Here is a 19,801-nt window from a genome sequence, read left to right as displayed (position 1 = left end):
AATCATTTGATGATACAAATATATACAGAGAAAACAGTTTGACAATATCTACAGTTATTTATAATTTAAAAAATTTGTCAACAAAATAGGAATTGAAGAAATTTTCCTTAATATACTGAAGGCATTTATCACAAGTCACAGAAAATATGATAATGACTGGGGGGAAAAATAAATGTTCACCCTTAAGATTAGGCAAAAGAGGGACCGGAGAGATAGCACAGAAGAGGGCATTTGCCTTGCATGCAAAAGGAAGGTGGTTCGAATCCTGGCATCCCATATGGTCCCCTGAGCCTGCCAGGAGTGATTTCTGGGCATAAAGTCAGAAGTAACCCCTGAGTGCTGCCGAGTGTGACCCCCAAAAAAGATTAGGCAAAACACAAGTTTCCCCTGAACTTCCATTATTTTTAGATAACATACTATATCTATAAAAATCTACAAAATTTTCTGTATGCAAAAGTCATTAAAATAAAAGAGAAAGATGCTTTTTGGTTTATTTATTTGTTTTTGAGCCACAGCTGGTGGCACTCAGGGGTTATTCCTAGCTCTGCACTAAAAAATCACTCCTGACAATTTTGGGGGAACTATACAGGATGCCAGGAATCAAACCTGGGTTGGCTAAGTGAAATACCATACCTACAGTCTTATCATTCTTGCCCCAAGAGAAAGATTGCTTTTCAAAAACCATTTATAATTTTTTGCTTCAGAAAATCAAGTATTTAATAATCAATTTAACTAAAGGTGTGAATGACTTTTACAAAGACAGTTATGAAACTCTTCTTAAAGAAATAAAAGGGTGGGGCCTGGAGAGATAGCACAGCGGTGTTTGCCTTGCAAACAGCAGATCAAGGACCAAAGGTGGTTGGTTCGAATCCCGGTGTCCCATATGGTCCCCCGTGCCTGCCAGGAACTATTTCTGAGCAGACAGCCAGGAGTAACCCCTGAGCGCCGCCGGGTGTGCCCCCCCCCCCAAAAAAAAAGAAATAAAAGGGTATACAATGTAATGGTAATACATACCTTGCTCATGGATTGGAGGAACTAATATCATCAAAATAGTACAATAATCTCCAAAAAATATATAGACTCAATGCAGTCTCAGGAAATTTTTCAAAGAAATAGGTCAAGTACTCCAGAAATTTATATAAAATAATAAGTACCACCAGGTTCAAAATACTTAAGAAAATCCTTGAAAAAAATTTGGGAGAAGCCACTTTCCTCAGCAATAATAATTAGAGCAATGTCATACTGGAATAAGGACAGACTCTAAGATCAATGGAATGGGACAAAAAAACCTAGAAAGAGATTCTCAGGTATACAATCAGTTAATCTTTGACAAAGTAGAAAAAATATGAAGTTGAAGAAGTCTCTTCAACAATGATTTTGATAAATGGTTATCCACATGACCACAGACCTATTTATAATGCTATGTACAAAAGCCAAAGCAAAATTTTAAGAACCTAGATATTATACTTGAATCCTCAAATTACACAGAGGAAACCAGAGAGGGTAATTTCATGATATTTAGGCTGGAGATATCTTTTATTTATCATTTATTACCATGATTATAAAAATGTTTTATCCTTTTTTATTTTTAGACACTGATTTGCAGGATTGTTAATAAAGGAGTTCCATGCATTTCACTTTATCTCCATCCAACACCCAGTTATTGTCCCAAGTGATCAGTTTCATCTTTAAGAATGAAATGCCACTTTATTTCTTGTAAGTAGAATAAAAGATAAACAAATGAGACTACATTAAACTAAGGAAATCTTCTGCATTTCAAAGAAAATTATGAACAAAATTGAAGACAGCCCACATACTATTTGCCCATTATCTTTTTCAACAGAGGTTTAATATCCAAATATAAAATGCACTGGTAGAACTCTACCAAAAAATAGGATCAAACCATAAGAAAACATAGAGAGAAGAAATAAAAAGAAACTTCTGAAATGAAAGAAGAAACTATTCTCTATATAACTAATCATCAAGAAAATGAAAGACATAACAACAATGATATCACCTCACACCACAGAGAGTGACATTCTTTATCATCATCATCAACAACAACCAGTGTTGGCATGGATGTAGGGTAAAAAGGGCCATCCATCACTGTGTGAGGGAATGTCTACTAGTCGACTATATGGGAAATCCTAAAAAAATTAGGAATTGAGTTTTCATGTAACTCAGTGATTCTACTCTTGGAAATATAACCCAAGGTCCCAAAAAACACAATGTGAGGAAATAAACACAATTCTATGCTTTTTTATAACCAAATTATGGAAACAACCCACATGCCAATAAACATGACTGGATAAAGAAACTATGGTACACAGTGGAAAACTATTTGGCTGTAAGAAAAGGTAAAACCATGCAATTTACTCTAACATGGATGGATCTGAAGAGTATCTTGCTGAATTAAATCAATCAGAGGTAGATGAATAGAATATGAATGGTTTTTCTCATATGTGGAATATAAGGACACTTCGAATGTTCATTAATAATAGAAACAAAGAGCAGGAGAAAAGAAAGCATTTCAAATGGAAGGAAGTAATGTTGGAGGTAGATTAAGGAAGGGTACACTAGCACAGTAACAAAGGGAAAAAGTGCCTACCACAAAGGCAAACTAAGAGGCAGGAGGGAAACAGGATATAGGTGGAGGGCAGAGGACACTGGTGAAGGGATTAATGTTAGCACAATGTACTCCTTAACTCAATGATAAATATCCTTGTAACTTTTAATTCAACGTTATTTGATTAAAAGATTCTGTCCTAATCACAGTAAGATATGGCTCCACAGATGTATATTAATTTAAAAAATGGGTCATAGATTGTCTTTGTATAAGAACAAAGGAATAATTCATCTCATGAAGTTTACTTTAGGCTGTGAATTTCAGAGAAAGATAAGATTGTTAAAGAGAAGAAAAAAAGATATGTAGGTTGGGTGAAAAATCCACTTAAAATATCTAATAGTAAAAACCTTTCAATGACTCAAAAATATAAAAAATAACTAGAATTTTCTTTGATGTTTTAAGCAAGTACAATGTTATACAATTATTTCAAAAAATCTACTTGATGTGATTTTTACTTTCACTTTTTTTCTTATTTTGAGGATTTTGGGAGAACTCCCAAAATAAAAAAAAGTAAGTCTTGTGTTCAGAGATTATTCCCAAAGGGAATTAATGTGGCCAAAAGAGGTTCTAAGGATTGAACCCAGGTCAGTCACATGCAGGGCAAGCATACTGCCACTGTTATATTGCTCCAGGGTGCTTGCTATCATTTAAAAAGGTTAACCTTATTTCATAGAGATTGGCCTAGAGATGATGACTTTTTTTCCCTTCAATTCATATATTATCCAGAAATATTTATAACACAGTGAAATATTTTTAAAAATCTAAACTTATTAATACTTATGGAAAAATTTGCATTACTTTAATTTTTCTTTCAGCTGATATGAATGCTAAATATATTAACAAATTCCTAATATGACATAACATTTTCTAAAACAAAGACTCCTGTCAGAGAAGTAGGAAGAAAACTTTCCATTACTTATTATTTTCATCTTTCTACAATCTTTTTCTGCCTATTTTGGTCATCATTCTATTTTGATTGATTTTTCTTGAGTTACTATTCTCATTTCCCAATACAGGTATAGTTTGCTAATTTACTTATACATAGACATTGTTAATTTTATTATGAATGATATTTCAAGGTAAATGCAAAATGCTTCCCCAATATGACTAATCACTAATAGTGATTGATAGGGCTTTTCATGCATGTAGGAAAAGTAGGTGAGTTTGATGGCTGACTAGATTTATCAAAGAAAAAAATAATTTTAAATATGAGACAGTTAAGAAGAATTGATTCTTCTATCATAAATTTCAAATTAAAACTCTTGCTCTTCTTTTAAATTTATAAATGGTTATAGTTTTATAAATAAAGTAATATTTTAGTCATGAATAATGAATTCTAATAAGTGAACACATATTTCCTAATGTTAAGCTTAATATATTCAAAAAGCTTTCTTTCCTGTATTGATTAATTTTAAGAATCTGAAATAGCATGGTTTTTATATCTCATAATTTCCTGTAACTTGTCATTTTTCTAGTAATTTACAAAATTCTACACCCTACAATGACCAGAAACAAGTTATGTAAATAATTTATTTTGATTATAAAATACTACCCTGCAGATGTTGGGTGAAACCTGAAGGTATATTCCATATATATTAGAAATGTATCATCTTAATCATAAATCATTTCAATATCACATTCAACACATGAAAATAAATATAAAATGCCTGTACTTCTATATTTATATTTAATTGATATTGTGTTGCATACAATAAGTATCCAAGTAATAGAAACTTTACAATTTTAATTTCAACAGACAATAAAGGATTAGAGTTTTCAAATTTTCCTGAATTCAGAGCTTCTATTTTAAATAGTAGGTAACTACAAGCAACCCTTTAAAGAATGACTTAAAAAAAAGGAAAAAACTGATGATTTGTAGAAGGTGATAAACTGCGTAGAAGAGAAAACTTATTTTTATTTTAATTTATAAGGCATTAGGGCTATCATTTGGGCTTGTATTGGAATTCATAATAAAGTTAATAGAGGGGCTAGGAAGGTGGTGCAGCGGTTGGGTGTTTGCCTTACACACAGCTGACCTAGGATGGACTGCAGTTTGATCTCCTAGCATCTCATATGGTCTCCCAAGCCAGGGGCAATTTCTGACTGTATAGTCAGGTCACAGGGTGTGGCCCAAAAACAAAACAAACAAACAAATAAACAATAAAGTTAATAGAAAAAGATTGAGAAAAAATTGATTTTATGGGTGTTTTTGGGGTGGGTTTTTTGTTTGATTTTGGTTTGGGGCCACACTCAGCAACATTCAGGGGTTACTCCTGGTTCTGCACTCAAAAATTATTCGTGGCAGGCTCAGAGGACCATATGGGATGCCATGGATCAAACCGGCTTTATCCCGAGTCAGCAACATGCAAGGCAAACACTCTACTGCTGTGCTATCTCTTTGGACTGGTTTTATGGTTTAAAACATATTATGCCAATATCCTGCCTAAGCATTTTTTAGTATTTAAAGAAACAAAATATAATTGTATTTCAGTACTTAAGGAAACAAAATATAATAAAATTTTAGTATTTAAGGAGACAAAATATAATAATAAAAAAGACAAGACACAAAACACAGAATAAAATTGTGTAAATAAGAAATTGATAGAAATTTTATTTATAAAATAAAAAATTAAATTATTGACCTAAAATATATCAACTCATGAAGTAGTAAACCCAATTTAAAATGAAATTCTGCTAAATAAGGCAAGTCAAAGTAAAAAATAAAAAACAAACATTCTTCATGGTATATAAAGTATAAAAAAAGAAATTAGACAATTTTAATGGAAAAAAATCCTGAGAAATAAGCAATAGATATAGTAACTGAAGAAGCTAAGGGATTGAGGTGGAGGGATTGGTGTAACAGCTCTGCAACTATAAAACAATGATACCTTAATAAGAAATTATTTAAAAATTTCAAATGAATGAGGTAGTATAAATTGTAAACAGCAATGAAAACTGTTGAAATATAAAACATAGTAGCTATGAGGATAGAAAAGCAGTCTAATTTAAGAATATCTGAAGATATAATGGTAAAATCTCTGAAGAGACAGTGCCTGAAAACCTACCACACAAAATTGGATTCAGGAATCCCAAATAAGATAAAGAGAATGAAATAAGTACTTGACTAGTAGTAAAGCTAAAGAACACAAATGCCAAGGAAAGTTTGTACTATCAACCAAAGGTAGAGTGTACCACCACAGAATGACTTTTAGACAGATAGTTGATTAAACTATGAAATTAGCAGCCTGGTCATGTGGCTAAGATTAAGAACTGAGATAATGGGGCCGGGCGGTGGCGCTGGAGGTAAGGTGCCTGCCTTACCTGCGCTAGCCTTGGACGGACCACGGTTTGATCCCCCGGTGTCCCATATGGTCCCCCAAGCCAGGAGCAACTTCTGAGCACATAGCCAGGAGTAACCCCTGAGCGTTACCGGGTGTGGCCCAAAAACCAAAAAAAAAAAAAAAAAAAAAAGAACTGAGATAATAATAAAAAAAAAATTGCCTCTGTCCTGCAATTCTCCAGGCTTGTAGCTGTCTCTGAAGACAGGAATGATTTAACTGTAGTAGATAGAAAAACTTCTGGGTTCAGCAATGCACTGCTGATGGAGGTCATGATGGTGGAATGGAGATTCCTGGCAGAAGTTTCCATTTTGTTTCCTTGTCTCTTCTGACATCTTTATTACTGTGGTGACTTGCATCATCTTGCCAAGGAGGATGCTTACTATCAGTGTAATAGGGGTCACTTTGCCAGGGCCTGAAAGAAGGCAAAGAGAGAGGGAGTGTTATATCGGGGCATAACAAGTAGATCTGGTGTGTGACCCTGAACACACCAGTGACTTCAATGTTTATTCTTGTATAGAAATGCTCACACTCAAAATGACTGCACTGAAATGTAGAGCTATAATTGCAAATTTCTCATGTAACAATATCTACAATAAGGTAAATTCACTTTTAGTATTATGGTGAATCAGACATGTGAGATTAATCACTGTCCTTTGCCACACTTCCTTTTTCTAACTAATGCCTATATTATTTTCACTGAGTTCCATTTACTAGCCAAATGTTGAAAAATAAGGCACACCCAGACTAGAGTAAAGGAAAAAATATAAAATATTAACTTTCTGATTTTGATTACAAAATAAAAATTTATATTTTCTTTGGTGGAGGTAATATATAATGCTTTGTTAAAGAATTTCTTTTCCCTGAAACTCCCAAATAGTGATTGATAAGGGCTGAGAACTGAATCAGATCAGTAAATCCTTTATATTTGATTGCATGAGTATTATTCTTTATAAGTGATAAAAAAAATTCTGAATTGTATGAGCTGCCATAAATCATTTTATTTTTAATAGTTTTAATATTATGACCTCAGTGTATACTAAATAACATCAGCACTTGTACAGTACTCAGAACAGATTATAATAAACAAACTAAAATACATATGTATGTTAGTAACTATCAGGGAAATCAAAACTAAAGCATTACTGCACTAATTTCATCATAATGTTGATATGGATAATACAGAGGGTGCTAACAAAAGTTTATATAATACATTGATACTAGCACAAAAAAGATTATATTTTAAATATTTTTTGTTTTTATTTTTTGAGTTTTTTGTTTTTTGGGGGCCACACCTGGTGGTGCTCAAAGGTTACTCCTGGCTCTGTGCTACGAAATAGCTCCTGGTTCAGACGACCATATGAGACACCAGGGATCGAACCCAGGTCTGTCCTAGGTCAGTTGCGTGCAAGGCAAATGCTCTATTGCTGTGCTACCACTCTTGCCCCTATGTCATAAATATAATACAACCCTCATAGTACTAAAAATTAGAAGAAATTGAAAAAAATAGAAAAAACCCAAGTATAAATAAAATACAATAAAAATACAAAATAATCAGGAAAAGTCCCATATAGCAATAATGACCCTAAATGCTAAAGGTCTGAATTTAATTTTCAATAGCAACATAGAGTAAAGAGATGACTAAAATAGAATAATCCACTGTATTATACATACAAGAGTCTTACATCATATATAAAGTCACATATAAATTAAGAATAAAGGTTACGTGGGGCCTGAGTGGTAGCACACGCTGGGGCATTTGCCTTGCATGCTGCTGACCGAAGGACTGATGCTGGTTTGATCCCAGGCATCCTATATTGTCCTCCAAGCCAGGAGTGCTTTCTGAGCACAGAGCCAGGAGTAATCCCTGAGCACTACCAGGTGTGGTCTCCAAACAAACAAACAAACAATCAAACAAAAGAAATAAAGGTAACAGCAGTGTTTCAAGAAAATAATACAGTGAAAAGGACTTGAATATTTTCATATGCTCAACCCCCCAAATGTAATAAGACAAAGGTGGATATTACACAGTGATTAAGCAGACCAATCAAAGGGTTGAAAAAAATTTAAAACTTTCTCAAGGAAGACTTGTAGATGGTCATCAGGCACATGAAAATGTATGAAATATCACTTTCTATCAAACAAATGCAAAGCATAGCTCATGCTACATTGTATCTGGTGTTCTATCTATTTATCAGTGAGATATTATGTCTAAAAAGATTAGAAAAACATATGGATGAGTATTTTCTGATCAATAAATTTTTGCATATAGCTAATAAAATATTAAAACTAATTTTAATACTTTTTAATTACGGGTAAATGAACATAGAATTCAGTCTAAGGACAAAGAATAATTCCATCTCATTCTATAAAAATGTAATTTTACAAAAGCTCAAGGAAGCATCAAATTATTTAAATTGTTTTTAAGCTGAATAATAAGTACATGGGTGTTCATTCTATTCCTCATTAAATTAAAATATCCTATAATTTATCTTGTTTTCTAGTTTTATGAGAACATTGCTATTTAACATGTTAAAACTTTTTACTTGAGCCACTATTAAAATATATATCTTCAATTACAAATAAAAACTATTAATAAAGAAAAATATAGATTTGTAATTAAGAAGAAATAGCCCTAAACTTATATAGAACATTTGGAATAAACAGTATTAAAGTCATAGTGATTTATATTGTACCCTTTTCTAATTTCAATGTTCTAATATAATTAAGAAATATATTTCTTGGGTCAGAAAGATAGTACAGGAGTTTATATATTATACTTTACATGCAGTCTACTCCATTCAGTTCTAGGCACCACATATGGATTCCCCCTAATTCTGCAAGGAATGACTACTTAACACTGTTGGATATGGCAAACAAACAAAATAAGAAATATTTTTAAGGGTAAAACTGCCATAGTATTTCCTTTTATGTTTCTGGGTAAATAAATTAAAAACATTTCAAAAGAATTCACTATTACTAAATATTATTTAAAATGATTTTAGTTCATGGGAGGATGTATAAATATCAACAGTGATAGTAATTTGGAAGCAATTTATTTCAGCTTCCATAGATGGTTTTTAGGGTTTCAAGTCTTTAGGAGTGAACTAATTACAGATGTAATGGAAATTGCATAAATAGTAAAAGTAGAGTTAGAGATGGGAACAAATTGCTGCAGTTTTTTCATAAAGTATTAACATATGTGGCTTTTCCTATTACAAGTGAGAAAAGAAAGTTTGTTCTATTGGCTGACCCTAGCATTGTGTCCTGGTCTCTTATCTACACAATTTTCACCTATTGCCCCTTTCAAATGTCCTAGCAGTCATTTGACCCTTGGTTGAGAAGCATCTATTTCGAGCAAAATAACTCTGGTTTCAGCAGCAGTGTTTTCAAACATGATAGCAATTTTGAAAGCCCTACTTGGACAAAATGTTATCAAAACAACAGCACATGCTATAAAAATAAATCTTTTCATCAAGTAAAAGTTAATCATGCAGTAAACTTCATTTGTTCAACAGTTTCTCCAACCACTAGTCAGAGAAGTCATCAATATTTTGGTTGGAGCCTCAAACCAGTAAATAATTTAAAACTAGAAGTCTCAGATATGGTTAACAAATTTGAACAGAAAGTATTTTAAATAAGATATATAAGACATTTTAGGCACAATTTTACTGCTTACTTCTAAACTATAATATATTTTATGTCCTGGAAAATTATCAACATATTATGTGATTCATGAATCATAAAATATTTTTGGTTGGAACAGGACTTATAATTTATAGTTTATTTGAGGTAAGTCTATAGGTGAACAGGTTGCCCTTATTTAAACAAAAAAGTAACTATGTTTCATATTTTGATTTTTTTTGGTTTTGGGGCCACATCCAAGGACGCTCAGGGATTACTCCTGGCTATGCACTCAGAAATAGCTCCTGGCTTGGAGGACCTTATGGGACACCAGAGAATTGAACCATGGTTCATCCAGATTAGTGCGTGCAAGGCAAATAAATGCCCTACCGCTTTTGCCATTGCTCTGGTTTCCATATTTTGATTTTATATGTAGAAGAGTAAGTATGAATGATTATAAATATAATATTAAAAAAACAAATTTAATTTATTTCAAGAAAAAATTATATTAAATTGTTTATACTGCCCCAAATAGTCTAAATATCCAATGTCATCTCTTTCAAAATTTCTCTGACAGTGCATTTTAATTATAATATTTATAATACGTGCAGAGTAATAAAATAGATATTTTGATATTCAATGACATGAATAATTCTCATAAACATTTTAGTTGAAAAAGGCCAACTACAATATAAAATAATATCAAAACAAGGAAGTATGGAAAAAGGGAGACAAGAAATAGAAAAATATGTTCATGTGATTTCATATAAGTAAAATTCAAAACAAAATTAGTCTCTCTTAGTCCAAATTTTGCCAACAATGGAGGTAGAAAATAAGGGAAGTTTCAAAGTATTTACCATGTTTTATTTCTTACTCTTTTCTAAGGACAACAATGGCATGTTCATTGTAAGATAATCTATCTAGCCATAGTTGTATCATGTAATAACTTTACATAATATATTATTCAACAATTTTTTATTTAAAATGTTATATATTTCAGAATCCTAAACTAAAATGAAATATGTAAGTCAGTGTTTAATTTCTGGATATCTACATATTCCCCAACCCTTTATTCCACCCTCCCTATAAATCATAGCTTAAAGGGTTTATTGCTTAGTTTTCTTCAATAGTTTTAATTTTGTCCTTTTCTCTCCTGATTAAATATAGAATTGACTGGCTTCAGTCCAATGAGCAACTCATTAAGACTAAAGATTCCCTATTCTCCATATACCTGCTGATTTACATTTTCTCTCTAAATTTTATGAAGTTGTGACACCTTTGCTTTCTTCCAGCAACAGTAACATTAAAGCCAATTGTAGAAAGTGCAATTTGAAAAGGGCAGAGACTAGAAGAGTGAAGAATAACTTCTAAACAGCAAGATGTCTTGAGAAAATTATTGAAAATTTAATTTGAAACCTTAAATATTATTGATAAAGTTCAATACTCAGAGATATTTTTTTAATTCAAGGTAATTAGTGACTACAACTAAGAATGTTTAGGAATATTTCTCAGGGGCTCAGGGAACCGCAAAAGTGATGACATACATTTAAAGGTATTTGTGTAAACGGAGATCATAGGTTCAGGTAATTTTAGTCTGAGAAATCAGAAAAAAATTACTATAAAATAACCATAAGACTGAGAATATAATATTAAAACCATCCACATATAAAATATAATTGGTAGAAAAAATTTGCAATAAAGACAGGAAATGGAAACAGTAACAGGAAGAGTAAGCCATGTAAGATATGGTTAATGTTTTATTTAAAAGTAAAAGAAATAAAATCACACACTCTAATATGCTGGGTGACAAATGATATAGGAGAAAAATTATATCCATTAGATAAAACATTTAGAACTTCATTGAGGCAAGTTTTTAAAAACAAAGATGTGAGAAAGGCAAATTAGTCATAATATTTTGGATAGAACTGATAAGAAATTCAGTGATTATTAATTTATAGTCCAATGCATATTTTTATAAATTATAATGTTTGTCAAACATTTTACATCATTGACTCACGATGGAAAATTCTCTTCCTTAAAAACAATATGGTAAATAAAAAAGATTAAAAACAGTACAAAATAAGATGTCTTCCTATTTAAGTATCAGGAGAGAAATGAAGGGGAAAACATTCTGAAAAAGAGTTTTATGAGAGGAGATGGAGTTTAAACACTTCCAGCCACACTCCTGCTTCATGGACTTGAGAAATAATAGTGTCTAAGGTGGCAGGAGGAGAGAGCATAGGTATGATAAGATGATTAAGTGTGGGGCTGGAGAGATAGAATGGAGGTAGGGCATTTGCCTTGCATGCAGAAGGACAGTGGTTCAAATCCCGGCATCCCATATGGTTCCCCGAGCCTGCCAGGAGCAATTTCTGAGCATAGAGCCAGGTAAGCACTGCTGGGTATGACCCCCCCCACAAACAAAACAAAACAAAACAAAAGGTGATTAAGTGTGAGAGATAGAGAAGAGTTGGCTCAAACAGCTAGTTGGAGATTTTGGTGGAGAATTTTATTTTATACTCAGTATATCAAATTGACTTTGAAAGATTTTGAACAAATGACTACTGAATTAAGTTTAAGTAAAAAAGAAACGTTTGTGGCCGGATTGATAGAAGAGTGGTTAGGGTGTTTGCCTTGCAAGAGACCTATCCAGATTTGATCCCTGGATCCTCAGATGGTACCCTGAGCCTGCCAGGAGCGATTTCTTTTTTTTGTTTGTTTGTTTGTTTTAATTAATATCTTTATTTAAACACCTTTATTACAAACATGATTATGGTTGAGTTTTAGTCATGTAAAGAGCACCCCCTTCACCAGTGCAACATTCCCATCACCAATGTCCCAAATCTCCCTCCTCCCCACCTCACCCCCGCCTGTACTCTAGACAGACTTTCTACTTCCCTCGTTCATTCTTCTTGTTAGGATAGTTCTCAATGTAGTTATTTCTCCAACTACACTCGTCACTCTTTGTGGTGAACTTCAGGAAGTGAGCTGGAACTTCCAGCCCTCCTCTCTTTTGTCTCTGAAAAGTATTGCAAGAATGTCTTTCAGGAGTGATTTCTAAACGCGGAGCCAGAAGTAACCCTGGAGCACTGCCTGTCATAGGCCAAAAACAACAAACAAACAACAATACCAGAACAAAACAAAACGGAAAAGAAAAAGAAAAACTTGCTGTTTGTAGAATAGATTTATTAGCATTGTAATAGATTGGTGTAAAATTCTTATACACTTAGTTGTGTATAGGGCTTGCAGATGTTAAATATTCTAAGAGAAGAAAAATCTTGGTGAGAGAATTTAAAAGACAGGCAAAAAAATTATAAATGGGGCAAGAAGGATAGATTTGAGCTGTCTTTTCTTTTTTTTTTTTTGTTTGTTTTTTTGTTTTTTGGGTCACAACTGGCAATGCTTGGTGTTACTCGTGGAACTGTACTCAGAATTCCTCCTGGTGGTGCTGAGGGGGACATACAGGAAGGAAACCAAGGATCGAAGCTGGGTCAACAACCTGCAAGGCAAATTGCCCTACTGGGTGTATTATAGCTCCGACCCTCTTTTGTTAATTTTCAGTTTGGATCTCATTCAGCTGTGCACAGGGCTTGCTCTGTTTTGTGGCATCATTCCTAGTGATTCTTGGAGGAAAATTATGGAGATGAGGATACTGAAACAGGTTGTGTGGTATGCCAGAAAAGTACCATACCTTCTGTAATATCTCTCTGGGCCCTGTGCCGGAAAGATTTTAGATATAAGAAAGATTATTTTTGATCAAAGGGTTTACTAATCTCTAGATTTTATACTATCTGATTTTATTAATTTTTCCACTGATATTTTTAAGGTAAGGAATAGCTCTACTAAAGTGAGGAATTAGCTCTACTAATCATAAAATCGACTATCAAGAAATTGAAAATAAGATCTTTGAAATTGCTTCTACAGATTCTTTATTTTTGCTTTGTTTTGTTTTGGGGTCATACCCTGAGCGTGCAAGGATTACTACTGATTCTGCGCTCAGAAATCGCTCTTGGCAGGCTCAGGAACCATATCGGATCCAGAATCCAACCTGAGTCGGACCCTTGTTGGCCAAGTGCAAGGCAAACGTCCTACTGCAGTGCTATTGCTTCTGTCCTAACCTCTATATTTTCTATAAAACATGTAGAAAGGTACAAGAAGAGAAAGGCAGAAATCAATCAAGAAACATTTAAAAATAGAGACAAGAGTCATTGATGAATGATTTTCAAGCATTTCTGAGGTCCAACTAGTAATGGAGATGGTAATTCATTATTAATAAAATTATAAAATCTCGTATGGTGAAAATTATTCATCACCATGTTTTTTTTGTGTGTGTTTTTTTGGGGGGTTGGGACTATATGCAGCAGTGCTCAGGTGTTACTCCTGGCTCTGCTATTAGAAATTGCCCCTGGGAGGCTCTGAGGACCATATGGGGTGCCAGGAATCAAATCCAGGTCCATCCTGGGTGGGCCATGCATAAGGCAAATGACCTGCCACTATGCTATCTCTCCAGCCCCATATCAATGTGTTTTTTATCATCTTCATATTGACTCATGAAAACTTTAATAGTAAGTCTACTTGATAGAGATGTTCTCATAATGCTATAGAACATACTATTGTAATCTTTTTCTTTACTTCCCCCATATCTATTTAAATAACTTTACTAACATAAAAATGCTTAAACAATTAGATAAATATTTTTCACATGCCAGAGAAAAATTTTTTATGAAGAAGAGAATATAAATTTCCAATCTTTAGATGTCAGTTCAAATTTCATGAGTAAAATCATTTTCAGGAAATGTTTTATGTATTCATACTATTCTTAATAAATTACTGTGGATGTCTAAATTTTGCCTATATTATATAAATATTTAATAAATACAAATGTTTCATGCAGGTAAGAGAATTAAAGTTCCAGATGAATGACTGATAAATCTACAAGTTTAATTCCCTAACACAAATATATTTTAAGAGCCTTATTCAAATAATAAACATATTGGAAAATGTTCTCATTTTAGAAAAAAGTATTTCCACATTTATTTTATCAGTTGAATTTTCTCATAAAAATGTACCACCTTATAAAATATAATGAAATTATCAAGAAAGAGATGACCTCTGAATAAAGTACATTGTGTTATTATTAGTATTATGACAATTCATATTTGTAAACAGTTAATTAATAAATTAATAACAGTTATTTTAGATGCATTCTTTTGGTCAAATGTAAATTTAACTGAATTACTTTGGAATTTAAATTATTGTTGTCTAGGTACATATCTATACATCATTCAAGCTTAGAAAAGTGTTTTTTATTTTCAAAGTTTTCATCACCTAAATGAATGGTATTAACATGAAGATGTGAAGTGCCTACTGACTCTCAAAAAATCTTTATGTATTTTACTGGGATTCATTTAAGTTTATATATAAAGCAGGGAAGTGCTCTACTTCCCAGAAGAATAAAATGATCTGTGATATAGAAATAATGCAAGAACATAATTTCCATTCATTAAACTGTCAATGCAGACAGGCACTCGGGCTTATAGAGACTTTATTCATTTCAGGCTATAGATGTGGCTTATAGCATTAATTATATGCATGATGCCTGGGATCAATCATCAGGACTTCTAAAATGTAGAATGATAAAATACAAAATTCAAACTAAAATTTGTATGCATCATTTGTCTATTTTTCCATTGCTCTTGGTCATGTACATCTACAGTTTGGCAGCATGTAAAAGTTTAGTATAGTCTCCCAAACACCATTAAGAATACCCATGCTGAGAATGTGGCTTTTATATGGTCAAGATCATAACATTTTGCTAGTATATGAGTATACCTTAGATAACCATGCTCTCTCAGAAAGTAGAGGATAATGGAAGAAAGAAAAGTCTAACTCTAAGTAGAAACATGATGGAAATAATCTCACAAAATATTTATAACTATTTTCAATGTTTGGCCTATTAATGGTGTGAGTTACCTTATTTCACCTAAGGGGTTCTACCTAAAAATATTTCCATCATATTCATATATATAAAAATAAAAATCTGTACCTAAGTAAAGAAAATCACAGAAAATTCTAGTCTCTAGATGCACTTCATGTGATTTGCATCCAGCCAGTCATAGAGAATGACAACTAGTCTGTATTACAGTTGAGATCCTCAGACTGACTCTAGTACCATCTAAATTTTAGGAATTATTCTAGGTTTTGACTTAATAACCTTGGAAACCTAATTTCTCTCTTCTTTCTACAGTTGAATATTTGTATCTATCTCCCAGTATTTTTATTAAGGGTATAACCAAATTTCTAGAATTTTTAGAAGTTGTCTTTTTTGAAAGTTATAAAACATCTAAAGAAAACCTCTAGCTCTATTGAAGTTACTATTAATTTTCTTGCCATGGAAAACTATGACATATTTTTCAATGCTTGCTTCCCCAATTTGACTTATCTTACTGTTTTTATTAAATTTTATTTATTATATTTAAAGAATATACAATGACATAGTCAACTGTAATATACTTGCTCAGATAAGTGAGAGTAAAATTGTTTTTAAAAGAATAGAAAATAAAGAAAAGGAAATATAAAGAAGAAAAATTGTTTTAATAAAATTAGTGCAGTAACAAGAAAATTTGTTAAGATAATTGTGTCTCCATGGATGCCATTAAGACATCGGCAAAAGGTTTAGTAAGCTTTGTTACTATCTGACCATTCTGTTATTTTATTTGTTTCCAAACATTAAGGGACACATTGGAATATGAATTGGTATGTTCTTATGGGAATAACAGAATCAAATGAATGAAGTTGCTGAGCATTCATAAATGCAGCTATGTCATCTAGGAATTCAAAGCATTAATAGTTATACTGCAGCTTTCGTGGGGCATGATCTCACCTTCCAGGTCCCCCAAAGTAGGAGAATGTAGGGGCAGAGTGCCCACAATCACTTTAAAAAAGTCAATCTAAATACCTTGATTTTGGTCAAATTGGTATCACTGCAGAGAATCATTGAGGAGTGGTGAAGCAAGATCATAGGCAAAACAATGATTATGGCTGATGGATACAGCAGGCACGGTTTTGACTGGGTGGGGACTTGGTCTGCCCTTTCCTCCTGAGATTGCCAGCTTTCATCTGCATGGCCAGTGTATATATAGTTTTTCACATCTTGGTTTACATTTCTTTAAATAAAAAAGTGAGTCTATGGAGATGACCTGGTGGAAACATAGAGACTTCATTTATGGATGTGGTTACAGACAGCTGCCAGGTCTCCAGGAACTAGAATGTGAGAGGAGAGGAGGGAGCCATATTTACTCCAATATATCCTTGGTGGTTTCAGCCCAAATACTGAGAGACCTGAAGTTTGGTCAGGTTTGTGTCTCTTTGGAGAATCATAGAAGAGGGACTTTTACAGGGTATTTAATATCTTGATTTAAAACTTATGATTTAACTATAAAAACTCAAAAGGCACATAAAATTAATAATAACTCTTGGACAATATCATTTTGAGTGAAGTAAGCTTAAAAAAGATCTCACTTATCTGTGGTATATAGAATAACTGCATGAAAAAATTTTGTAAGGGGTGAGGCATAGTTCACCCTTGACCACAAAGCTAAGGGAAGAGAATGAGAGAATGAAAGAAATCAAGCAGAAAAGAAAAGAGAAAGGGAATTAATGGGGGACAGTGTTCATGGTTTTTTGGTGACATTGATGATGTGGGAGAGCACTATAGCTACAAATAAAAGCCACATACTCAACAACAATGAAAACATAAGATATAAGTTGCCTTCACCAAACTTGATAATGTGCCTGTCAAGTATGTGCGTAGGTATTGGGCATAGAAACACTGGTGATGGGAGTTGACACTGGTGGTGGGTTTGGTGTTAAAACATTAAATGCCTAAACCTCAACTATCAGTAATAGTTTAAATCATGGTTCTTTAAATATAACATTTTAAATAAAAGAAAAATAATAAAAAGAAAATAGTAAAAGCTCCAAAATATTTCAAATTATTTTATTTCCTTATAATTATTTTTACAAATTCTATAAATTTAGAAGGAAATCTCTAATATTAATATTTTCTTAATTTTTATAGTTACATCCAGCTCTGTTTAGGGATTACTCTTGGCTCTTTGACTCATATCTAGTGGTGCTTGGCGGACCATATGGGATGCAGAGGATCAAACCCAGGTCGGCCTTGTGCAAGGCAAATGTCCTACCTGTTGTGCTATCGCTCCAGCCCCTCTATTATCAATTTTAAAATAATTACCCTTTTCCATGATTAACTGTAGAAAAATTTACCTGTTTTAAAATATTTACTGCAAAAGTGCTCCTGGCCAATCCCCTTGAAAGGTTCTGGTTTTGGTCTTGTGCTTTCCTTATCTACCATTTCCTGGCGCCACTTCTCAATTTTTTTATTCCTTTTTACGATGTATTCCTGGAGGAACTCCACTGTCTTATCAGGCAGTTTGGTACCAATAAAACGCAGCGTCTCTTTGTGGAATTTGCTTTGGAGATGATTCTGTATTTCTTCATCTTCAAAGCTACGGAACTTGCACACAGAACAGGCAAATTGAATCCTGTCAGTTCCTCGGTCTCGCACTCTGTCTTGCCTTCTCTGCTTCTCTCTTTTCCTCTTCAGCTCATCATCCTCATCTTCCTTCTCTCCTTTCTGTTTCGCAGAGTCACAGAATTTCTCCTCGCCCCGGCATTCTTCATCTCCCGAACAGAAGTCAGCAGCTCCATCATCGTTGTCAGAGAAATCTCCATCGCTGTCAGCTCGTGCCTGCTTGGCATCCCGCTCCTCATACATCAGCAGCAGTTTCTGCTTCCTGCCCATGTTGTCCGGGCCAAAGCGCTCAAAACCCCTTCTCCGAGGCCGATCCCTCATCCGGGTCTGAGAACAGCCACATCCATAGAGCACAGGGTTATCAGACCTGCGTGGCCCCTGGACGCCCATCATATTGAAGTCAGGGGCCATGGGCTGATGAGAGAAGAGGGACAGTGGAGGCCTGCTGGGAGCAGGGCCTGGCGGGGCCCAGCCCCCCACATAGTTCATCTCTGTCCAGGGAGCAGACAGGGGTTCTGAGGGGGCAGCTGAGGGGATAAAGGGGTCAGTGCGCATGAAGGTGCTGACGTTGCTGCGGTCCTGGAAGCAGTTCTGACCCTGCCCCCAGCCGGCATGTAGCCATCAAAGGAGCTGCGCTCTTGCACAGTGTCCCGGCAATCACCATACTGGCCACCAAAGCTGCCATTGCGGTCAGAGCCCAGGTGGAAATCGAAGTTGTAGTTGTAGCCAGGGCGGTAAGAAGTGTGCTCAGGCCGACAGGGCCTGGATTCATAGGATTCCTACGACTGGAAGTGAAAGGAGCCATCACGGTCCTGCATGCCTCCCCCACTGCTGTTCCCACCCCTGGCTCCTTCTTTGGACATCATGTCCAAGCGCTGGTTGATCTTGGCAATGAGGGAGTCGGAGTTGTCACTGCAGGACTCTGGACCATAAGAACTCATGTGCATGGCAGGGGCGCCAGATGCCAGACCATCACTGGCCTTGGTTTCCCAGGTAGTTGGGCCATTGCTGTAGGTTGCTCCCGTAGTCATGTTCATATTTTGGGCACCATAGTAGTTATAGTTTTCATAACCTTGCCAACTAGCCACACCAGTTCCATAGGCACCCTGGGCGTTGGCAGCTCCGGAACTCCAGGCCCCGTAGCCTCCGTAGCCCTGCTCCATGTCTGCCAGACACTGCTACTGGAGCAAAAATGTTGGCTAGATTTTGATACTTCTGCCTGGTAAAACAAAGTTACTGTTGAAATTCCTCCTCCTCGACCTCATCCCCCCCCCCCCCCTTTTTTTAAGTTCCAAGTTCCGGTAATGTGCTCTGGCTTCTATAGTGTTCATGGGGCTTATGATCCTTTCTAGATAGAGCAGAATCTCATTTCCATGGTGCTGGCTCTCACTGAGAAGCTGATTTCCTACATCAGGAAGCACAGCCACCTATCACTGGAAAATGAGAAAAGTGCCTAGGCACAGTTTACAAATCTCTCCTCTTGCTGAATCTTCTTTACATCCTTTTTAAGAAAAACCTTTGATTTTTCACCTGCATTATTTCAGATTTTTTCCTTTGATTTTTTTCCACTTAAACATCTTTAAAAAGAAAACTTGATGCCACTTCCATGAATGGAAGACTAATGTTAAGTTGCTCTAGAAGAATACAATCTAAAAAAAA

General features: G+C 34.5%; 1 protein-coding gene across 1 annotated transcript; it reads right to left on the bottom strand.

Annotated features, from left to right (window-relative positions):
* Positions 1-6,179: 6,179 nt before the first annotated feature.
* LOC126007227 (A-kinase anchor protein 8-like) lies at positions 6,180-19,305 on the bottom strand. Its single transcript, XM_049772695.1, is given in 3 exon segments — positions 6,180-6,379; positions 17,875-18,753; positions 18,756-19,305. Coding segments are annotated over 3 exon segments (1,629 nt in total).
* Positions 19,306-19,801: the final 496 nt, after the last annotated feature.

Source organism: Suncus etruscus, chromosome 4 (assembly GCF_024139225.1).
Source record: "Suncus etruscus isolate mSunEtr1 chromosome 4, mSunEtr1.pri.cur, whole genome shotgun sequence".
NCBI classification, from domain to species: Eukaryota; Metazoa; Chordata; class Mammalia; order Eulipotyphla; family Soricidae; genus Suncus; species Suncus etruscus.
Note: the sequence above shows the minus strand (reverse complement) of the source record. Positions and strands in the feature narration are given on the sequence as shown.